General features: G+C 38.0%; 1 protein-coding gene across 1 annotated transcript in view; it reads right to left on the minus strand.

The window, feature by feature from the left end:
• Positions 1-23454, minus strand: part of MAN2A1 (mannosidase alpha class 2A member 1) — a 104854-nt gene that overhangs the window by 77574 nt on the left and 3826 nt on the right. Inside the window, exons 2-3 of the mRNA XM_058823678.1 lie at positions 14696-14956; positions 7133-7277 (exon numbers count right to left, since the gene is read on the minus strand). Of these exons, the coding sequence (XP_058679661.1) occupies positions 7133-7277; positions 14696-14956 (406 nt within the window). The remainder of the gene's footprint in view (positions 1-7132; positions 7278-14695; positions 14957-23454) is intronic.

Raw genomic sequence — 23454 nt, forward strand, 5'->3', positions numbered from 1 at the left:
CAAACAGGAAACTTTCAATACAAAGACAGTTTACACATGGAAAAATTGCAATAGTTTAAGGCTGCGATTACCAAGACCAAGTATGCTATTAACAGCAAAATAACACTTGGTGGTTTAAATGTACATAAAGCCCTTTGTCAACATAAAAGTCACAAGATCACAGAATCACTAAGGTTGTAAAAGATATCTGAAATTATCAGATATCTTTTACAATAACTCTGACTAACCACCACCTTAGAAATCATATCATGACACCAAGTGCCACATGCAGTTTTTCCTTTAAAATCTCCAGGGATGGTGACTCCACCATTCCAATGTTTAACAACCCTCTAAACAAGAGAAAAAATACTACTGTCTTTCACATTATTATGCTAGGCTTGACTTAATACATGTTGAGGACTTTGCTAGATACTTTCATTTTCTGCCAGCCTGTGTGATAACAACAGAGGGTACACACTGCTGAGCTGCTTGCCTTTTGATCCTCTCTCTCACACTTGTCCTCAAAAGAGTGGAAAATTGCTGTCTCTCCCCACCTCCATGAGATTTATCATCATTATGCAGCTGTTTGTTTAATCGATTTTTTTCCCCCACTGTAATGTAAATTTACTTGGCTTGACAGCCGACTCCAAGAATCATCTCTGAATATCAATAAAACTCATTGCTCTGCAAAAAATCCTGAAATATTTTATTAACTGATTTGCCACTATTCCTGTCTACATTTTAAAGTTCAAATTCTTTCTTGAAGCTCTATCAGCTCCTTGCACTACAGAAAGGCAGTCTTGTGTCTTGGCATGGTTGACAGAGATGTAGACATAAAGGGAACTTTGCAGGACAAAATCAGAACAGAAGCTGACAAATTAAGTGTTATTCAAAAAGGAACTTTTGAAAGAAACAAAAGCACTTAACAATTTGATCATCACAAATCCATTTCTAACAAAAGTATTTAGGCACTCTTTATGTACAACTGCAAGACTCTTGGGGCGGTTTTTTATATTTGCATTCTTGTCTTTTGGTTTAAAATAACTATTGAAATAAAATGAAATAGGCTTTTCAATTGCTTACTTCCACAAGTCACCCTCCACTATTTAAGAGGAAATGTGCCTTTTAAAAAATTTCTTGTTTCTGATGAAGTCTGTTTTAATAAGAGGCAGATCATCTCATGAATTTCCGAAATATTATGCCAGTATATACTAGACTAATGCATTTTTGATAGAAGTTTGCATCTCTGATTCACTTTTCAGGAGATCATAATTAATTTCACTGAGTCTAAAATTCACCCATCAGTGACACTTCCTGCAACACAAGAAACTTGAGTAATTTACTCATTTTATGTCAGTATTAAATAAAACCAATAAATTTCAGCTAGCACTATACAGTTTTCCAGAAAATAAAAGCATTCTCTTTGCAAATATATTAGTGGAACATCACTTCTTGGTCTTCAAAATGTACACCCAAGTTAGTGAAAAATATCTGTAATTTTTTTCTTCTTCTTTTTTTTACATTTATGATTGATTCTCAACTAACTAGCTCCTGTGAGAAGACTTAAGTGGCTGTTTTGATAGCTGCTGAAGAAAAAAAAGGTGTCAAAAACTGTGAGGATATTCTTGCTCTTAATTACATCCAAGCTCCACAAAATACAAACAAAACCCACAAACAAACTAAAGGACATGTAGCCATGACTTCTTACCTCTAAAAGAAGAGCTCTAAAGAACTTAGAATGATGTGCATGTGTGTTTAATTGATCATACTCAGGCAATAACAATAAGACAATTACCAGAAATAAATCCAAAAGCTAAGTTTCAACTTATATTTTAGTAAGTAGGATTACACATAAAAGTAACTTGGATTAGCTCCTTTGTAGATTCAGCACTTAAAAGTCCCTTTTTTAAAGTAGGGAATACATACATCTTTTTTTTTTTTTTTTTAATTTAGAAGTACTGCATCATTCTATGATGTAAAATACAGAACTGACATACAAGTTAATATTTTATGGATGTTTCTGACATAACACTCCAGTGCTAACTTCACCAAAAAGTATCTTTTCAACAAAGATGAATGACTCACACCCAAGACTGTGAAATAAAACTTGAAAAACCTGATGGTAAGGCAATCTCAAATTAAAATTAAAGCTGTATAAGATTGTTTCAGGGGGCTTTCTTTCCCTGATTTGACTATGTGAAACAGAAAAATGAAAAAACATTCTTGTGTTAGAGCATTCATTCTGATTCAAAAGGAGTTAGACAGATGAGCTTCTTGTTCCGCAAAATATATACCAAAATAAAATAATTAAGGTAGATGAAAATACACTGAAATTTAAAAAGTAAGACAGTGTATTTACTTTTCCAATGCATACCTTAACTTGTAAAAGATCTCCGCTCAAGGTAAAACAAGAATGATTTGATTTATCAGGCTTAATTTCATAAGCATAACTAAAAACTCAAATGATTGCACATTTCACAAAAAGTAAAATCTGCCATGATCTGTGAGGTACTACCAAAATTATAATTATAAACTTCTTACATTTTAAGTCCTATGCAAGGCCTGGTTTTGCTTTTGTACGTACCAAACCTGCTGCCATCATAGCTAAGATAGAAAGAAAATTTCTACTGATGAGCAGTCAAAAGTGTCCTTTCTGTAACAGTTCTCTTGATCTCCAAAGGAACTGCACCTCTTCTGCAAACACAAAAATACTGAAATATAAGCCAGGAATAAAGTTCTAATTTCCCTCATTCAGCATGTCAAGAAAAACTTGTGAGCTGCCCATTTCTTGTATTTTGGTGGGTCAGAAAAGAGCTTAAGCAATCTCTCTTCTGGTGAAGAAATCACCAGAAAAACATATCCAGACCTTGTCAACCGAAAATGTACATGAAACTCCATGTTAATACACATGGTGTATTAACAGCATCAAATTTTATGGTTAAGTTTCCTTGTATCTTAACACTGTCTTTATAGATTTCCTCCTGAGGAATGGAGAGTGTCTTAAATAATAAAAGGTGATTAACATGAGTGGCTGTAAGGCAAAATTACCAATGTCATAGATAATTGATAAAGTGTTAAAAAGCAGTGTTTGGTTCTGACCTTTGTGCCCATACACTTGCATGTGGGAGAAAAATCTACTTCAGTCACTTTCAATTCCACTAAAGTGCTGCTTGTACTAGGTCTGTAACCACCACACTCAGCAGTGAGATACTGGTACACACATATTTTAGAAAGCTCACGCCTCAATTTTTAAATAATTTAATGAGTAGCCATTACCAAAATTATTACAGATCAATAGATGCTAGAGGTGACTTTCCCTCCCTCCAGTCATACCCAAACTCGTCTTTCAAGTCCATCTGTGCTGGCTGACAATCTTGCCAGCCCTGATCTGAGCCCTCCCCTTTGCATTTCAGCTGCCTCCTCCACTTCAGGCAGCCACAAAACACCACAGCTGAAGCAGGTGAGAGCCAACACAAGGGCTCTGCCAGCACAGTAGGTGATGTGCTCACTCCTTAATCTGCTCCTCACAGAACTGCCACCTATCTGTGACAGCTACAACCTCACACAACAACCAAACTTTTCTCCATGATTGAAGACTAAGACCTGCCACTGAGGTGCTCAAATCTTTATCAACTGCCAGCAACTAAAGCAATTGTGCCACTACTGATCAAAAGTCTGAAGGAGACCCACTCTCAGCCCATTTCCCAAAAGGGAAACACTTTAGCTACTGCAGAGAGAAGCACAAAGATCCCAAGTTTGCAGGTCATGGTTAAATTCACACAGAGGCATTGAACCCAGATTTAGCATCACAAAGTGTTTCAGAGCACCAGCACATTCATCCTCCAAAAAAGAAGGTGGAACTTAAACCCACCATCTTCCCTACTGATTGTTTCACAGATTCACACAGTGACTTGGATTGCAAAGGACCATGCAATTTCTAGCCCCACACGATGGGCAGGGATGCCATGCCCTAGACAAAGTTGTTTCAAGGCCTTTTCTTTGCCTTTGAGCTACACATTCTCACTAGCATAAATGGTTATGTGAAAAGTTAAAGAGGAGGTAGCTTCAGATGAGAAAACATAAAATCTAATGAGAATTTGAAGCTTCTGTAGCTAATACACCTTTACTGACCCCATTTCTTGGTAAATATCTTTCACATACATTGAAATCACTAGAACCTGCAGAAAAAGTACCTCATGACTTGAACAGACACAGGTGAAGTTATCAGCAAATCTCTTCAAAGCTTACCTCAGGATATTTCCCTACAGTTCCTAAACCTCCTGTGCCTCAGAAGTTACCTCAGCCTACATTATGCACAGGGTGTTTGCTCAGTTCAGGTGAAGACATTCCAGGAGGGCAGATGTGACACCAGGCCACTGGCCTCTAGTGGACTGCCAACAGTGCTGTACCAGTTAGGATGTGACCCCAACAGCTTCAGCAGAAAAAAGGGAGACAGAAACTCCACACCCCATTCTAGCAGACCCAAGAGAATGAGAAGTTCTGTATATTGCTTTAGGATGCTTTGATTCATTATGCGCCAGAGTTGCTTCTTTCAAGGGAAGTCTTTAGAAGAACTACAACCAGAGAGGAAATAGACAGACATGGGTTCAAAGATAGTTCAATAAATAGGCAAATCTAGGTCTATACTGTGATTATTTGCTCTGAATATTTTTACCATATATATACTGCATTAATTTACCTGTCATAATTGGACAGTAATATAGTAATTACACATTCCAGCATTCATTTTCTTGGAAAATGCTATATACATGCAAATAAAAGCCATTTATGTTTATACCTTCACTCAGATTCACAGTACTTCATACAACAAATTAAATTTTAGAGAGATATACAGTAGTAAAATTTAATATCACTTTAATTGTGACTTTCTATGACAACATCCAGTGCTCCCAGCTGGTTAGGAGATAATGTTTGTTCTTCCCCCAGCCTCTTAGGTGATCCAGAAAACTTCACACCAGCTAACCCACTAGTGACTCCCCCACCCATCAAACCCAAATGATACTTCCTATCTGCCTACGCCATCCTCCAATCCATTCCAAACAAATTAGGAGGCGTACCAGCCCTAGCTGCTTCAATTCTCGTCCTATTCCTCACTCCATTGCTACACACATCAAAACTGACATCAATAACCTTCTGCCCTCTATCACAAATCCTATTCTGAACACTAGTTGCCAACGTCCTCATCCTAACCTGAGTAGGAAGCCAGTCAGTAGAACATCCATTCATCATCAATGGCCAACTAGCCTCATTTCCCTACTTCAAAATCATCGTAGTTTTATTCCCCCTTGCAGCCTCCCTAGAGAATAAACTACTCAAACTCTAATTAACTCTAATAGTTTATAAAACCATTGGGCTTGTAAGCCAAAGATTGAAGACTAAAGCCCTTCTTAGAGTTACCCTACCATCCTGTCTCAGGAAGAAGGGATTCAAACCCTCATCTCCAACTCCCAAAGCTGGCATTTTTATCTAAACTACTTCCTGACCCTTCCGCTAAAGAGCCCGAATCGCCCCCCAAGACAACCCTCACACAAGCTCCAACACCACAAACAGAGTCAACAATAATCCTCACCCCCCAACCAAAAGCAACCCCACTCCCTCTGAATACAACACAGCCACCCCACTGAAATCCGACCAGACTGACAACAAACCCCCACTATTCACCATCCCCTCTCATCCACTAATAACCCCAACACACCCCCTGTAACAAGCCCCACCACCACAACCAACCCTATCCCAAGACCATAACCAAAATCACCCCAATTAGACCAAGCTTCCAGATAGCGATCCACTACCAATGACACTGAATAAACAAACACTACCAACATCCCCCCTAAATAAACCATAACAAGCAACAAAGACACAAAGGAGACCCCTAAACTTACTAGTCAACCGCTGCTACAACTAGCCCCAACACCCCATAGTAAAGGGAGGGGTTAGATGCAACTGCCAACACCCCTAGAACAAAACACACCCTAAAAATAAAACAAATTCTATCATAAATTCCTACTCGGCATCTCTCCGAGATTTATGGCCTGAAAAGCCATCATTACAAAATTTAACTACAGGAATGCCTAGCCATGCCTTTCCTTCCCCCTCCCCTTTCCTCCCCCACCATGTTTTCTTCATGCTTTCAGGGTATATGTAGCAATGCATCACACTATCTGCCCCATCAGACAGCCCATGAAATGTAGGATAATCCACATCATACGTCATACCACTCCATCAAAAAACCAAACATTATCTCCTAAACGGATGATATTTGGCCAGTACACTCACCAGACACATTCTTGTTTCAGGTACCATATAGCCCAAATGCTCCTACCCACAGCCAAGCTGTAAGCGTTACCCAAAGACCTAGAAACTAATCTACTGTACACAACACCTATTCTCTTAAACAAGGAATGTCCCAATACATCTTTGAATTCCCCTAGTCTACAGGATTCGCCCACCTCCCAGGTAATATTCACAAGAGAGCACATTCTCATAGTCAGTGTACATGTACCAGGACCACAGTGTAGCAATATAATTCACCTCTTGGTAAATTTTATCAAGAAGTCATTCCAAAATAAAGGAACAGTTCTCCATTTTGCTTATTACGCTGTAAACCCACTTGGGTGGAAATGAAATTATGTAGGTATACTTAAATTTCTGTTTAAATCTAGACTTTTCATTATCCTACTATAGGTTGGGGGTGTGCACAAAAAAATTTGAACAAAGTGCCAAAACCTTCTGATTTGCCATTGTCACATCTTCTAAAAGCACATTTCTTTAGCACAGGCTGAGGATTAAATATCTATGACAGTCCAAAAAAAAAAATCAAAATAAGAACTGATGGTATTTAATGCAGCAATGTATAAACTGAATGTGTTACCAGAATTTCATCACTTTTCAATTTCAACACTGAAGTTCTGCTCCAGTTAATAAATTCAGTAGACATACAACTTGTATCATAACAGTTGTCATTGAAAGTCAATGGCACTTAAATCAAACATCTGTTTCACTGCCTTGCTAGACTTAAATTTAACATATTAACTGGTATGTTTCAAAAAAATCCAAATCTTAACAGAAATGGCAATGCATTTCCTAATTCAAAATTCTCTAGATCCTCAAATCAATTCAGTTAACATATTACCTGGATCATTATGTGAGTGAGGCACAACAAAAACTTGAAGTGGTTCACCGTCCCATTCATTTTCATTGTATGTGATATCAAATCCTTGTTTCCAAACGCCACCATCTGGATTATCAAAAGGAAGAATGTCATAGACATCCAGCATCTAAAAAAGAAAAATTAAAGGAATATACAACATGAATTCACAGAAACAGTTCTGCTATTAAAAAGTAAAGCTGTTTTCACATAAAATGGATCAGCTTGTTCATTACAGAGGGAGGGATGATGTGCCAAATGAATAGAAAACTGACAAATGAGAGCAAGTTTCAAATCACACTAGGACACCCAAGACACAGCTGCCAGGAAAAGGAGCATTTGGCAGGCTCTGTTCTGAGAAAACTGACATTGATTAGATAAACAGCAGGATTAAGAGCCTTAAGTCACAAAAATTATGGCAGCTCACAATGGCATTGGGCAGGAGGGTTTGAAGAGGATTATACAGAACAACACAGTAAACTAGAGAGGGGAATGCAGGAAATGAAGGAAATAAACGGAGAAAGAAGTAATGACAGCATGAGAGAGATAGAGGCAAACATCAAAATCACAAAAGGAACTGAAAGAAGCTGTCAGCAAAAATGTTGATAACACAGCCAACTGCTATAACAAAGCTTCTTATAAATTTCCTGTTTCCCAGCACACTAATTGCACAAGGAAGGACATATTTCACTTGTCAATGCAAATAAAAAGGTTACAGACAAATAAAGCAATTCTAGAATTACTGTAACAAGTTCCTCTGAAACTTAGGGAACACCATGTAACTTCAAAGAGTCTATTAATATGAGATTCAAGAAATTTTTTTTTGTAAGGCTCTGGTTTGCTTTTAAGAAAGGAAACACGTACAAACATGAACTGACATCAGACAATCAATTCCTGACATTCTAGTTTAATAACTAAACTTTAATCAGTTCTAAACCTATGTTAGAATACAATTGTACACCTGACAAACTTTCTACAAAAACCTATACATCTACACAAAAAAAGGACTCCTATAGCAGTCATTGACTACTTCAACTCCACAAGAGTTAAACCTTCCCAGTGGTAAGGCGCTTTCTGTCCTGCTAGGAAAACTTTAAAAAACTACCGACATCTGAAACAAATGATCCAACTAAAGAAATTAAGGCCTTGCAATAGTTGACTTTGGCCTCCACCCAGCTGATCTCTCATTTTTCCTCATCAACAGAACATGACGAGAAATATAAAATATTATCAGTGAAGATAAAAACAGGGAGGTCACTTACCAATTTTCATTACAGGAAAAACAGACCTGACTTTGGGAACATTAAATTAATCTGTTGCCAATTAAAATAGAGTTGGATAGTGAGAGAAGTCCATGATGTTTCCTCCCTGTCATTCTCTCCCTCTCACATGTTTTGCCTGCTCCAGCATGAGAGCCACAAGCCACGGCATGTCAGGAACTCTTCCAGTGTGGATCCCCCACAGGCTCCAGTTCCTCCTGAAAATATCCACCTACTATGGAGAGATCCCACACAAGTTTCAGGGAAATTCTTCCTCCACTGTGGTCTTCCCAACCTGCTCCAGTGACTAGAATGCCTTCTCTGATTCCTTCATCAAGGACCAGGGTTTTCATAGGATGGTTCCTCCTCTGTTTTTAGCCTTTAGACTGTCAGGCAGAATTTTACCCTTTCTGAAAACCCATTCTGCCAGAGGTACTGACACGCTTTGCTGATGGAGGCTGTACCCTGTGGTGGGTCTGGAGCTGTGTCTGGCACAGGGCAGGTCTGTCCTCTCCTCACAGATACTGGAGACCTTCACTGCCAACACTTGGACATCCACACCCAGAGCATTCCACCATCACCTCTGTGAAACACTTACTTCAGAACAGTCAATAAAATATATATTCATCAAATATTCTTCACAAACTTCATTAACATTAACAAAAAATCCCCAATATTTCCCATACTAAAGTCAAAGTGACATAAAAATCCTGAGAAAGGGAATTTTTTACAACACCCACACACAAGGTAAAGCTCCACTCCTTGCCCTTTCACCTCACAAGAACATCAAAAGAATCCCCACAGTTATTTCACTCTGGCAATGTTCAGTCCAAGTTTTAGCCATACCACTCCCTATCTTTTAATTTTCAAGACAAAGATCTTGGTGCTTAAAGACAGAGCAGTGGGTTGACCTTGGATGGGTTGGAATCTGACAGCCAGAAAAGGTCAATCCACCACAGGCCTTTAGCTTAAGGCATAAAGGAAACTAAGTAATGTAAGAAGGGAAAACAACTCAGTAATCTTACATCTAGGAGAGCCTCAGCTGTGCCTGCAATGTGCACTAGATACCTAAAACCTGTGAGGGATTCCATGTACACCAGGCATCTCTGGCCTGTGTGAGATGATCTTGTCACATCACTGGTTCCCCCAGGATTGCTTCAATCTTTGGACACTATTGATTAGTGGAAAACACAGGTGCAATACTTGAACATCTGTTCATTCTGTACAGTCAGCTTGAAGGGCCCAAATAAGGTTTATGCTGAAGTTGGCCAGCCTAATAGCATATATTGTAAATACCTATTAGGCTAATTTATATATTAGATAAATAATACATATTTTATATAATATATAATATAGATAATATTTTATTATTTCATATTTTCTAAATACAGTATTTTCTAAAACCTGAGTTTGAAGAACTATATCTATTCTCTGCAATATAATGTTCTGAAGAAAATATAAGTGCATACTTTGTAAATTTGCCAGTTATCAATGAATGGCCTTAATACTGATAAATTTTTTGGACATTCCAACCATGAAAATATTATTTAATTTTAAAAGTAGTAATTCATTGAATTCCACACATTCCTATGAGTTTTTCTTATGGATGTAGTCTGAATTCAACAAGCAACTTTCTGCTCTCTTCAAGATACTAATTTTTACAGTCTTAACATTCATAGGTTTTTTTCCCTGACATCTACCACTTTACAGCTACTTCAAACCAAGCTGATATGACCATGAGCTCAAGAGACAGAAACTGTGATTCAGGAAATAAGACTTGGAGTCCCTGACCCATCATCTAGAGATGTTTGCTGCCTTGCAAAGCCCTAAATCCTGGGTGTAGTAGAGGAACTTCTGGAACTCAATGGCTACTATCCCTTGTTATACTTCCATGTGGGGATCAGTGATACTGCCAGAGGCAGCACAGACTGCATCAAAACTGCAGAATTCTACAGGTAATCAGGGTCACAGGTGGTGTCCTCTTCTATCTACCAATGAGGGGGATAAGACTGTGAGAGGAGGACACTGCTAGTATAGATAAATAATTGGCCTCAGAGTTGGTGTTTGGGGTTCTCTGACCCTGTTTTCAGATCTGTGTCTGCTTGGGAGAGATGAGGTCTGGATGAGAAGGGCAGCAGAGGTACCTTTGCCAGGAAGACAGCTGAACAATTAAGGAGCTTCTGGCTAAGAATAAAAGGGGACTGAGAGAATCAACAGCAGCCTTGTCAGGGAGTAGCTGTCAGGAATGATGTCACATGGAAGGATTTTCAAAAAAGTCTAAGAAATCAATAAACCTGGATCACCTCCAACATCTGTAGACAAGCAAGGAAGTACCTACAAGGCACAATCACACAGAAGTCCCCAAAATCCTTCCTGGGAAATCAGCATGCTGGAGTGCCTCTCTGAAGGCATCTTGGCTTGTATCAGAGACAATGTGGCCAGCACAATCAGGGAAGTGATTGTCTCTTCTGGAAACAGGGCCAGCTCAGAGAATACCTAAACCAGTCAGACATATCTAAGTCCATGGGCCCTGGTGGGATGCACCCATGAGTGCTGGCTTTTGTCACTGCAAGGCCACACTTAAAGGGCTTTGAAGGATCGTGGTGATGAGGAGAAGTGCCCAAAGACTGGAGGAAAGCAACATTACTCCTGTCTTCAAGAATGGCAAGAAGGAGCACCCAGGAAACCAAAGGCAGAGAGTGCAGAGAAGATGGAGCCAGTCTCTTCCCAGTGGTGCCCAGAGACAGGAGCAGAGGTGATGGGCACACACTGAAGGTTCCTCCTGACTATCAGGAAAAGCTTTTTCCCTGTGAGGGTGACCAAGCACTGGTACAGGTTGCCCAGTCAGGCTGTGCACTCACCATCCTTGGAGATACTGAAAAGTCACCTGGACATGATCCATGACACCTGAGTCTTGGTAGCTCTGCTTGAGCAGGTGGTTGGACCAGATGACACCCAGACTTCCCTGGCAACCTCAACCATTCAGATTCAGAGGTAAATTAAAAGCAGTTTAAAAAAAAGACAAGAAAAAAAATCAAAAACTTCCACTAAATCAACTAAAGCCAGATCAGGCTGGAATCCCTACACTTACGAAATCTAAAAGACAGAAGTTAAATATTTTTTCTCTTTCGTACAACACCATCCTCAGCAGGAATTGTGCAAAGGATTAATTACAAATTGCATCGTCACTCGAACAAGTTGCATGATTGCAAGTGAAGAATAAATTCCAAGCCAGTCAGCAAATGGCAAAAGAGGTTAAAGAAAGTATTTCACAGAGATATTTTAGATTCACATCTAAGTATAAAATACTGGTATAGCAAAAAAGGACTTTTATGAACAGTAGACAGATAGAAATTCAAAAAGGATGCTGCCTGTCTTCATTGTGGCTGCTTCAGAAGACAGCGATGCTGCTACAAGCTTTTTACTAAAACATTGGGAAGGTCATTCATTGTCTTTTTTCTACATGGGCTTATTCTTTCTCTATACTGAAGGACTCAAACTGCTGAAATTATATAAACCTCATGAAAACATCATAACATCTTAACAGTGAATACTAAACTATTTCTCAGAAGAAATAAAAGCATATATCATGCCTCTTCAAACCACCTTTTCAAAGAGTGATTCATGTCTCATTTTCAAAAGGAGTAACATTACTAAGCCTGATGTTAGATGCTTCAGTAGTTGAAATGGACAAGAGGAGGAGACACCTCACTGTGTTATTTAAAAGACCTTTCAGCTCAGCATGATGGCTATTGAGAATTCCATCTTCTGAACACAAATGCCAGATACTACTTGAACTACTAAACTGAAAAAGCATCAGGTCATATCCATATTAAATCCAGTCATCTTCATATTTGTGAGTTTATTATCTGTCTCTATTATTTATCTTCCGGGGGAAAAAAGTACACATTAGTCCTTTACCTGACTTAAATTATAGCATTCTCAAGTCACCTTTATTTTCAGTTTCCAGTTCTGTTACAGTTTTCTAACAACTTACAAACAGTACAGGTAGAAGTAAACAATTTCTTGATTTACAATTCCTCCATGAAAAAAACATCCTTCAGCTGTCTCATATGAGAATTCTTTGGTCTCATGTTGTTAGAAACTTGGTTTTTCTGATTTATGAAATCACATATCTTTGAGAAAAAAATCTAGCAATATTTCTCAATGTATCATCACAAGGTTTTTTAATCCATATTTGAATATCTTTTTACAATGGTTTCTCCATTATGGGAGACTATAATCAACTTCCATGATTTATTCAGTGAAAATTCTTTTGTCTTCATTCTGTAAAGTTTTTTTTTAAAATCCAAACCCTTAATCTCACCTATATTAGCTCTTACTACTTTCTAGTCTCTCATATACCCACCTGAGAGACAAATATGGGAGAAGTAATGTAAAAAACTGTGGGTTTAAGTCAATGCTTACAAACAGCAGAAATTAACACATATTTCTGTCAAAAAGTGCTGAAAATAATTATTGAAAATGTCTCAAATAAATTAACTGAGCATGCAGAATACATCAGGGTTGGTAAAGTATTAAATAGTAAAACTGTTTTTAGTTTTACTATTTAGATCAGTGATTTAGATCAGCTTGTTAACATGGTGCTAGAGGAATTCTGCAAAAGTCAAGGTCTTTTAAAGTCAAACACAAGTCTAGATTCCATAACTGAAATGCAGTTCAGACTCACAGGGTGAGAAACTAACTGTGTACAGAAGCACTATTAAAGTGACTTAATGATAGCAGTGAATAACCTGCTGAGCAGAGGGTGCAATGCAATGACACAGAGAACATCAAAGCCCTCCTCCCTGCACAAGGAAGAAAGGAAAGTGTGAGTAGGGGAAAAGTGTGTTTGCTTCTTATCTACATGTGAATATACATAAAAACAAAGAAAATTATCCAAAAGAAGTATAACTACAACAGATCCCCATTAGGTAGGTAGTAGGTAGTTGGGTGATAGCAGGTGTATATTCTTGTATTCCCCATGTGTGAAGCAAAAAAAAAAAAAAGCAGTTTTAGAAAACATGTTTTACCTTCCCTTCATAACAGGTTATCATATCCAAGCATTTAAGATAACATATTTTATCTCAAAATTCATTTACTAGAACTTATTTTTAATGCACATAACAAAGTACATCACCTAACATAGTAACAGATTGTATGATGTACCTGTTAATAATCCACTAACTTGAAAGCCTGTAACCACAGCTCCAGATGTTTCACTTCCCTGCACAGAAGTCTTAATGCATATCAGACACCAAAAGAAGTGTTCAGATACTGCCTTTAAAAAGCCTACTTTCTCTATAAAAGACTAGCAAGGTAGTGCCTATCCCTGAAGAGTTTAAAAGTATTAAGCATGATACATCAGAGGTTACAATTGTTCTAATATGTGCATTTATTTGTCTGAAGTCCACTGTCATTCTCCTGCAAAAGAAATACTTCAAATTCTAAAATGAGAAAGCTGGACTTCAAAATTTAATCTTTGCTTTAGAGTACTATGAATATTTATAGTACTCCCACAAGACTCACAAAAACAGTACAGATCACAAACTTCACAGAGAATTCTCAGTGCTCCTGAATCACTCCATTAAAACTGAATATATAAGAGTCCATGAACTCAAAAGCATCACCAGAAAGCAAAATAAATTCAACTTGAAGTGTTTGACTTTAAAAACTTCAACCTCCACAGTTTATGCCAAGCAGCCAACATGGTATATGTTCCTCCTTTCTGATCAAAGTGCCTATACAAACTGAAGACACACAGGAATGCTGAAATACAGAAATGACATTCAAAAGGGAAGACAGGACTCTTTATGAAATTTTGATTTTTTTTGAAATTACTAATTCTTGCACATTCTTTACCTATCCATCGAGTTTCATCTACACATACATCCCTAAAAGTAAAATCTAGTTAAACCATGCCTATCCACTATTTCCAGTTTATTTTACATTGGTTTTAGAAGAGTTTGGGGAAACTCAAAGAAACACTCAAATAAATTGTTTCCAAAGAATTGGTGGGACAATAATCACTGTGAGGTGTTTTATTTTTTACAAAAAAAACTTTTAAGCTTTCTCAAATGTTGACTCTTCATAATCATTACTCAATTTCCAGAGAACTTTTAAAAAAGATATAAAGGAAGAGTTTTATAACATCTGTTAAATACAGCAGTCACTTCAACAATTCTATTATGTCTTAATACCAGGATTTTACCAGCAACTTGACATTTTTAGATTTAAACATATAGTGGCAACTAAAACTCCAGCAGAATCAGAAAAACATACTGCTTACCTGTACACCTGAACTGTGACTTCCACTTTTTGAAGCAAACAAACAATCCTCAGAATCAACTGCAAGCAAAGCTGAAGCAGAAGGGAACAGCTCAGAAACAGATCCTTGACCGATGTTTACAGCCTCTGGATTTTTTTGCCCATCCTTTACTGATTCACTCAGATTGATCACAGAATCACGTATGTTTGAAATGATTTCATTATTTTCTGCCAACAGGCGTTCTAAATGATCTATTTTTTCTTGCAGTATTGAAAGCTGACCCTAGGGGAGAGAAATAAAAAGTAAAGTTTAATTATTTCTCAGAAAAATTCTTGACAAGCCCAAAAAAACCCCAACAACAACAAAAACAAAAAGTTCACAATAGTGTGTGATTTCACAGAAAATTCAAATATATCTTTATTTTATATTTTACATAAAGGCAAACTAATAAGGAATTGAGGCAACACATGGAACTTTCTCTTTTCAGCCCAAGAGAAAATAGCAAAAGATACATTTTTCCTCTGCAAACTTGAATTCCCTGCACAAGATTTAATCAGTAATATGAAGATACTCTTTAAAGTCTCACACTGTCAAGCAGCAATTACACCCAATTCAACTTTTTTCACATCTTTGATTTCAAAAAATCTGATCTTTTCATTTATCAGAACATCAAACAAAGCAATTTTTTACAAGTCAGTCACATCATGATGGGATTAAAAGGATATTGTAAACATTTTAGGTTTATTCCCATACAAGTAAAATATAAATACCATTTTTCTGATTTTCAGGAGAAGTTGGAGAGAAATTAACAAAAGAACTTCATGGATGTAGGAGATCCCTTAACAGCCTGATCACAGGAATAGTCTGTATAATTGGACCATTACAGTCATCAAGAAAATCCTGTAAAAGACATATCAAGCTAATGGCATTTTCAGCCAGAAGGTCATCTCCAATTGCCAAACAACAGGATTTTATAGATATTCTAGAGAGCTCCACAAGAGGAAGGCTGGAGAACAGCATCAGCATAAATTGAAAGAAGTCAATGCATCTTCCAGTGCAACTTGGAAGAGACAGATCCCACAAAGCAAATTAATGCTATCTAATCACTACATTGTTGGGATGCAGGAGGAAACACAGCCAATCAAGACACCCTAAAACTGCCCTCTCTCATGTACTAACCACTCCTTCCAAATTTTTTGAGGGATGCTTTGTATCAGACATGAATGTGCTAGCTTTTACAAAAAGAATCAAAAAGGCCAGATTATTTAATATGACCTTAGGGATATCTATCATCGTTAACAGTAATTTCTTTATTTCCTCAGAATGACTTTAATGTAACAAGAAGTGACAAGAGAACAAAAAAAAAAAAGTCACTCTATTATTAAAGTTGAATTCAGATCTGAAAACATACAACACATTATTAGATATTTTTGCAAGCAGCTGTCATAGCAGCAAAACCTGCTTCAGTTTCAGGTATCTACATTTTACCATTACATTCAAGACAAATACTATTGATTCAGTAGACAGTTACTCTGTGACTTACGGTTTTAATGACTTTTTCCCAGCACCACTGCCTTATTTTCTTAGGATTGTAATTTAATATTAGAAACAACATCTTTACATGACACCTTTTTCCCTTTCAACAGTAATATAATTGAAATATTTGCCTTTTTCTTTGCAGCAACAGTAGCTTGCAAGGATTAGGTCTCCTTTCTAAATTGATCTGTACATTCTTTCAAACTCCCTTGGCTTTGCAAAGTCCTCAGGAATTAAAAAAATAAAGAAAACCAAACCCTCAGCAAGAGTTACCAACCATGATTTCAGATTCTTAACTGTCATAACTACAATTCTACCTTTATGGATGTCTTAATAATTTTCAGACAATAAGTTTTAGTATTTCTTTAATGCTATTAGTTTGTCTCTGCAATTTATGGGCTGCGTAAAGTGCCAATCCACTGCTTGTCTCTGTTTCTTAGATTGATACATCCTGAAAACAGTAACAGTTTTTAAAATGCAACACAGGCAGACAGCTACTGTTTCCAAAAAAGACAAAGATATATTTTGATGACAAAACCAAATCAAACTAAGTGAGATGTAGGAGCAACATCCTAGAATCCCAACAGTTTAAAGATAAATTCAAGAAAATTATAAAACCAATGAACTGAAAACAAAAAGAAATCAATATGTAGATGATGGAATACTGGAAAGAAAAAAAGAAAATAGAATAAACAAACTGTAGTCCCATGCCACCTGGTGGCACAAAAGAAACAACCAGACTAAAATCTTCCAAATGCTGTTAAAGATACTGTGTACACATTTCTATGTAAAATTAGTGTTTTCCCTTGCAATATCTGTAATATTTTGAAAGTAAGAAGGGCTTCTCTACATGAAGCCTAATAGCCTATTATGCCACTCAATCTAAAAATAACATATATAAAACAATACTTGATAGGGGCTTTACAGGCTGCCCAACACAGGCTCTGATATTTAGATTCCTAGGAAGTTACAGCACAGCTGCCACCCATACAAATCATTCCCAGCTTCACTGCATACGACTACAGTTCAGAGTTATCAAGTGTGCAAGCAGCTAAAGTACTGCTCACACCTATCCCACCACTATCAACACTGTCTCTACAACTGTAAAATCAGACAACTGTTCAAAATTTTTATTCTCATTCATGTGTGCTGTAGAAGTATTTTACACTTTCTTCCACCAAAAGTTTCACATTGCCTAGCAATAGCCTGTGAACTAACTGATCAGATAAAACACCACCCATCTGGTTTATGTCATCTAGCCAATTATATGCTCTCCAGGAAAGCAAAAGACACAGTGGAAAACAAACAAATAAAAACCTCATAAAATAAGAGTTTGATTGATCCTTCCGCCAGCATATACTGCCAGTCTCCACAAGACAGATAGAAACTTCCTCCAAATTTGGAGGTCATGTCATATTTGATGTCTTTAAGACATACCTTTCATTTAACTTATTATATGTTAAACCTTGAAAAATCTGTAACAATTCTATCAGTTTACTGGTTTTTATGTAACAAAATATTTTTCTTTGTAAACCAAGTTCTCTGTCTACAAATAGCAATTTGTTACCAGAAGACCTTCAAACATCAATAACTTCATATGTTGCTACAAACACCCAGCAATAATTTGTAAGCTGCAAGGTTTCAGCCTACCTAGGACACTTATTTCCAGAAGTCTGTTAAAGTATGTTACTTGAACTTTGGAGGTAGATCTTCTGTTATTTGGAGAAAGAAATCCTTACAAAGATATCCCATTATGCAACCTAACAGAGGACATTAATATACAAAAGTCTGCTCTCTTTTCTGGAGACTCTGAGATACACCATGCCTCTCTTCTAAAGCTTTTAATCATGCCATGTGCCAACTCAGCTTGAATGCAAAGCACGAAATAAAAAGCTACAGTTAAGAACATGTAACCAAGACGTCATCCAATACCCAAGTTCAAACTGCAGGAAATCAAATTTTTGAGATCATCAAAATGGTTTTGCTTTTTGTTGTGAAATTTCAGATCCATGAGAATTAACTTTAAGAAACAATAGCATCTCAGACTAGAAATGGATCCCAGCCTCCATTCAGCATGAAAATAGTTTACGTCAGGAATCCATTCTCAAGGTGAAAATTTCACATGGATCCCAATTATGCAAAAGCTAGGTCTATTTTCACTGCACATTCACCTTTTCTTATTAATTTTAAATAGATAGTGCCTGTTCAATAGTAAAATTATGAGCTGAATGTGAAAAACACTGCAAACTCTTCAAAACAATGAATTTAACAGGCAAAAATAAATTCCATTTCTGTTGTAGTGCGTTTTTATTCTTTGTAATACTTTGAAGTAGCTTGGTTTTGTATGCCCATATTTTTCCCAAATGGTTTGTCCCAGACTGTACCCCTCCCTTTACCTGTGTTATCCCTCTCCCAGGATGAGATCATCCCCAAACCCGTACCCTGGCTCTCTGTCAATCACTCAGCATCCCATCCCTCCATCTAGAAGTTTCAGTCCAGGATGTTGAGTGATTCACCAGAGGCCAGGGGTCAGCCCCCAAGCCTTGCCCCATACGTTGTCCTATATGTCTATCCCCCAGCACCCATCCCTTAGGGTCACTTATTGGTTGGTAAAATGTTATCTACTTTTGGTTTCCACCTCCCTTTAAATGTGACCTCGCTGGGCGCCAAGCTGTCTCTGTCCCTCTGGGAGCCTCTCAGGATCCCCGGCCAGTCCCGAGTCCCAGACACCGGGGGCAGCCCCGACACGGCCAACAGCGGGGAGACGCTCTCTGTGCCCCGAGGGGACCGAGGGCACCCGGGCTGGTCGCCTTTTCAGCAGGAGAGACACCACAGACATCGGTAGAGGATAAAGGGCTCACTCTTAGCCAGGGTTAATCCAAGGTTTTATTCTGGGAGTCCCAAAAGTGCTCCTGCACCTCAGGGTCCTCCTGGCAAGAGCCCCGGGATATGTGCCAAGGTTACATTTAAAGGGAGGTGGAAACCAAAAGTAGGTAACATTTTACCAACCAATAAGGGACCCTAAGGGATGGGTGCTGGGGGATAGACATATAGGACAGCGTATGGGGCAAGGCTTGGGGGGCTGACCCCTGGCCTCTGGCGAATCACTCAATGACCTGGGCCAAAGCTTCTAGATGGAGGGATGGGATGCTGAGTGATTGACAGAGAGCCAGGGTGCGGGTTTGGAGATGATCTCATCCCGGGAGAGGGATAACACAGGTAAAGGGAGGGGGGTACAGTCTGGGAAAAATATGGGCATAGAAAACAAAACTACTTCAAAGTATTACAAAGTATAAAAACGCACTACAACAAGTTTCAACATTTTTAAAGGAAGGCAGCGGACTTCAAATATCAAGGCCAAACAGTACCAAACTGAACTTACTCTAAAGCTGTTTTATCTTATTAATTGCTAGTAACAGACCTTGTCTTATCAGAAATACAGATTAGAAGCATGTTACAGGGGATACTAATTAAAAGACAAAACAGAGATCCTTGCTGTTACTAAAACCATACTCCAACAGTATTCTTTTAAATTAAAACTTCAATTTTTCCATACATTAGAGGGTTAGCAGAGAGACTTTTTAACTTTTTTTTTAATCTGAGCAGAGATGCACCAATTCTGTCTGAAATGTTGGGTTCTATATGGCTTTGTAGATATTGAATAGCAAAACTTTAGTAGGTACACAAGTCATAAATGTCAGCAGAACTATCCCTGACTTCACAGCATCAAGTCTTCTCAGAAAAGAAGGAACCTTGATCCAAGGCTTTGAGAAATGCCTAACTGCACCAAAACTTGGAGATGCATGAAGTATATCCCAGTACAAGTGAACACTAAAGGACTCTCTGTTAATCTACATTGTTGAATGTGTAAATAAAGATTTTTTAAAAAAACAATAAAGCCAATCCTTCTGTTACTTCACAGCATAGGAAGCTCTTCTACAAGAAGTGCAAATTGCCAATAAATCTACCAAAAGTAGGTACAGCTGCTCTGGTAGGAGAATGGCATCACATGAGCAGCACACCTGTTCACCCCCCCTGTGATTACGCAGGGTTGGACTTAACCAACAGAATCTTCTCATGTGAAGGCACCACAGATCCACACACCTTCCTCCCATTTGGAACACCTGTGTCCACACCTGTTAGCTGCCCTGAGAAACCTGCCACTATCACCACATGAATCAGCTACATAAACAGATCCTTATGCTTCAGCCACTCTGAACCCTTCAGGTGTTTTCATGCCCCAAATACTCCAGGGCAGTCTGCTTTCCCACTGCCCTCTGCTTGTCCTTCTCTGTTTGCTCCTGACACCAGTCTGATTTACGGCAAGGACTCTCCAGAAAGGAGCACAGTGACACCCAACACATGGAGGGAAGCCCAGTAACACGATGACAGTCCAACATGTTTCATTATGAGGAAGTAGAGAGGGTTCAGTTTCTCCTATCTAAACACTGTACATTGCAGAAAAGATGGTAGTTGAAATTTGCATTTCCTGAGTGAATGCACACTCGTTCTCTAAATGCAGACCAACAGACCACTAGTGATCACCTCATCAGGAAAAAGACATCTTGCTCAAATAACTGAAGAGGGAGTATGACAGGGCCACAGATGGGATCTCACAGAAACAGGCAGGCAGAGGAGAAATCCAGATTAGAGACTTCTGATGTTATGTCAGCTGGAATTTGGTTATTTGCATCCAGACTCAGCCAGCAACCACTGAGTGCTGGGTTCAAAACAAGCCAGAACCCATTCCCTTTCTCACCCACATGAAGAAAAAGGAGACCACAAAGGAGCTGCCAGTGTCCTGCATTAGATGCTCTGGTGTACCAAAGAACTGTGGTGAAGAAAGTGGAGCACCACAAAGGACAGAGCTCTCCAAAGGACGTGTAATTTGAGGTCATTGCCTATACACATTCACTACATTAAGCAGTGAGGAAGCAAAGTCTCATTTTCTGGCTGCAGTGAATGGCAGTCATCATAACAGTCTTCTGCACCACTCTTGCCAGTGACTATATCCAGATACATCTCTAGAAATCATGAGCTATCTTTGCCAAAACCTTGATGCAAACTCTGATGAGATGCCAGCTTATCAAGACGGTAACACCAGGAGGCATTCTTTGTTTGCTATCAGAGCACTGTACAGTGAACAGAACATACTAAATATACAATTAAACATTCACCTCCTGCACAGAAAAAACAAGCAGGTAAAAGTTTAAAATGTAACCCAACATACGATCAAAGCTTGATATTTGAGTACACTGTTTCTGCATGAATTTTCTTTGCAAAGCAGGATCCAGAACAAAAACAAGCATACAATGTATCGGTTAAAGGACAAATCAAGGTTTGAAGGCTTTGCTGATCCGTGCAGAGGGCTTATGCGCATTTGTGACAATGAAAAGAACACAAGAGACCTTGTTAGTAATTTCCTACCCTTAAAATACTATTGTAAGAAAGCTCACTTGACAGAGGCACTGGAAATCTTCTGAATTAAATAACTACAAAAGTCTGTTCTCTTCAGAGAATGATAAAATTCTGATTCAAAGATGCAACAGCCTGACAAATAGATTTTAAGTTGATAGACTTTCACATTTTGCTTTATCACCAGAGATAGCAATAACAAGAATGTTTAATGTACTATTACACTAGACTTATGTTTCATAGCATTTACAGAGACAAATATAAGGCATGCTGTTAAGGACTAGTTTTGACACCATCATCAGAGACCTGAAGGCAAGGAAAAAGAAATCCAGACATATTCAGTTTAAAGTCAATTAAACTGAAAAATATTCGCTACTACTGTCACGGATATATTTTGTCTTCATCTGTTTATGAGAATCTGTTGATTCTCCTCCATACTATGCTGAATCTTTATTTAAACGTCTAGCAGTACAAAAGTGAAGCACAACTTATTTGCCATTAAGAGTAGGAACTTTAATAATGGTTATTTTCATTCAAACAAGTCAAAACTTAATGGGTTAGACAAAGAAAAGCTTAAGTAAGAACAAACTAGAAAACCTCTCTCCGTTTAGTTTATACCATTAAGTTAGGCAATAACTCTAGGTAGCAGAAGGATGTGCTCAATTACAGTTAAGAGTTACTGCTTTGTAGACTATGTATTCTGTAAAATACATTTTGCTCAACATTTCACACCAGATTTAAAGACTGTAATTGAAAGAGGCTAATAGCTTCTGCTTGACTGCTGCTTAGCCAGAACTTTACACAAAATGTGCAAGCAAGAAAAAAAAAAAACCAAAAACAAAACAACAAATAAACTCTGTGAACAAATACACTCTTGATCACCTCTCTCTTTGATGCAGGGCAATTGGTGAGTTCATAAAAGCAGTTAACACACATGAGATGAGAGTGTGCTTCAAAAAATGGTGGTCAAAGAGAGAGGTGGGGAAAGCACACAGAGGTGGAAAGGAGATCTCATTCAAATAACAGTTGTTTAGTAAAAAGAAAATGGTGAGCTTGGTAGTTCCTGTATGTTTCTGCTTTGCCTTTTAATAAAGTTCAAAAAAAATAGTAAAGACAAAATGAAGCATTCCTTGGTGCTGGTCCATTTACCTTCCAGAATCATTGCAGTCTTGACTTTCAAAAATGTATTTCCAGAAACAACATTTAACACAGTGCAGAGATATTGTCCCATAAAAGCTAAACCAAGTAATGTGAAAAAGTGGTTAGAGGAGAAAGGTCAAGTTCAAAGCATTACCTGTCAGGTAGTGACAGCGGATGATTCAATGTGATGCTGTTTTCCCCTTGCTTAGCTATAAAATTCACTAAAATTAACTTTCATCATAACACTACATAAAGAGCATATATTTCTGATGCAAGACACTATTACAAACAAAACTTACTTTTTTTTTTCTTAATTGGACTTCTAGTGTGGGCCATGCATGCTTAGGTGAGACCCTTATTTTGATCTAGAATCAAAATAAACAGTCCACAAGCCGTTATACTCTTTTTATTCTTCTATATGAGTCCAAAATCCAGAACAGTTTAATATGGGTTTATCAGTATTTGTTATTCATCTGTACACAATAACACAAGTTCTATAAGGTAAGCTGCTTATGGATGTCTTCTCAGACTTGATTTGAATGTAGCTTTCACTTAGCAGTTATCAGTTTAGCCCACACATCCCTCATACATGACGCGTGCGGCACAGGCAATGTCATAGGTCTAAACACCACTTTGAGACTTCCTTCCTCTGCAGTCAAACAAAATTTCCAAGAGAATATTGTATTATT

The sequence above is a fragment of the Ammospiza caudacuta genome, chromosome Z, assembly GCF_027887145.1.
Source record: "Ammospiza caudacuta isolate bAmmCau1 chromosome Z, bAmmCau1.pri, whole genome shotgun sequence".
Taxonomy (NCBI): domain Eukaryota; kingdom Metazoa; phylum Chordata; class Aves; order Passeriformes; family Passerellidae; genus Ammospiza; species Ammospiza caudacuta.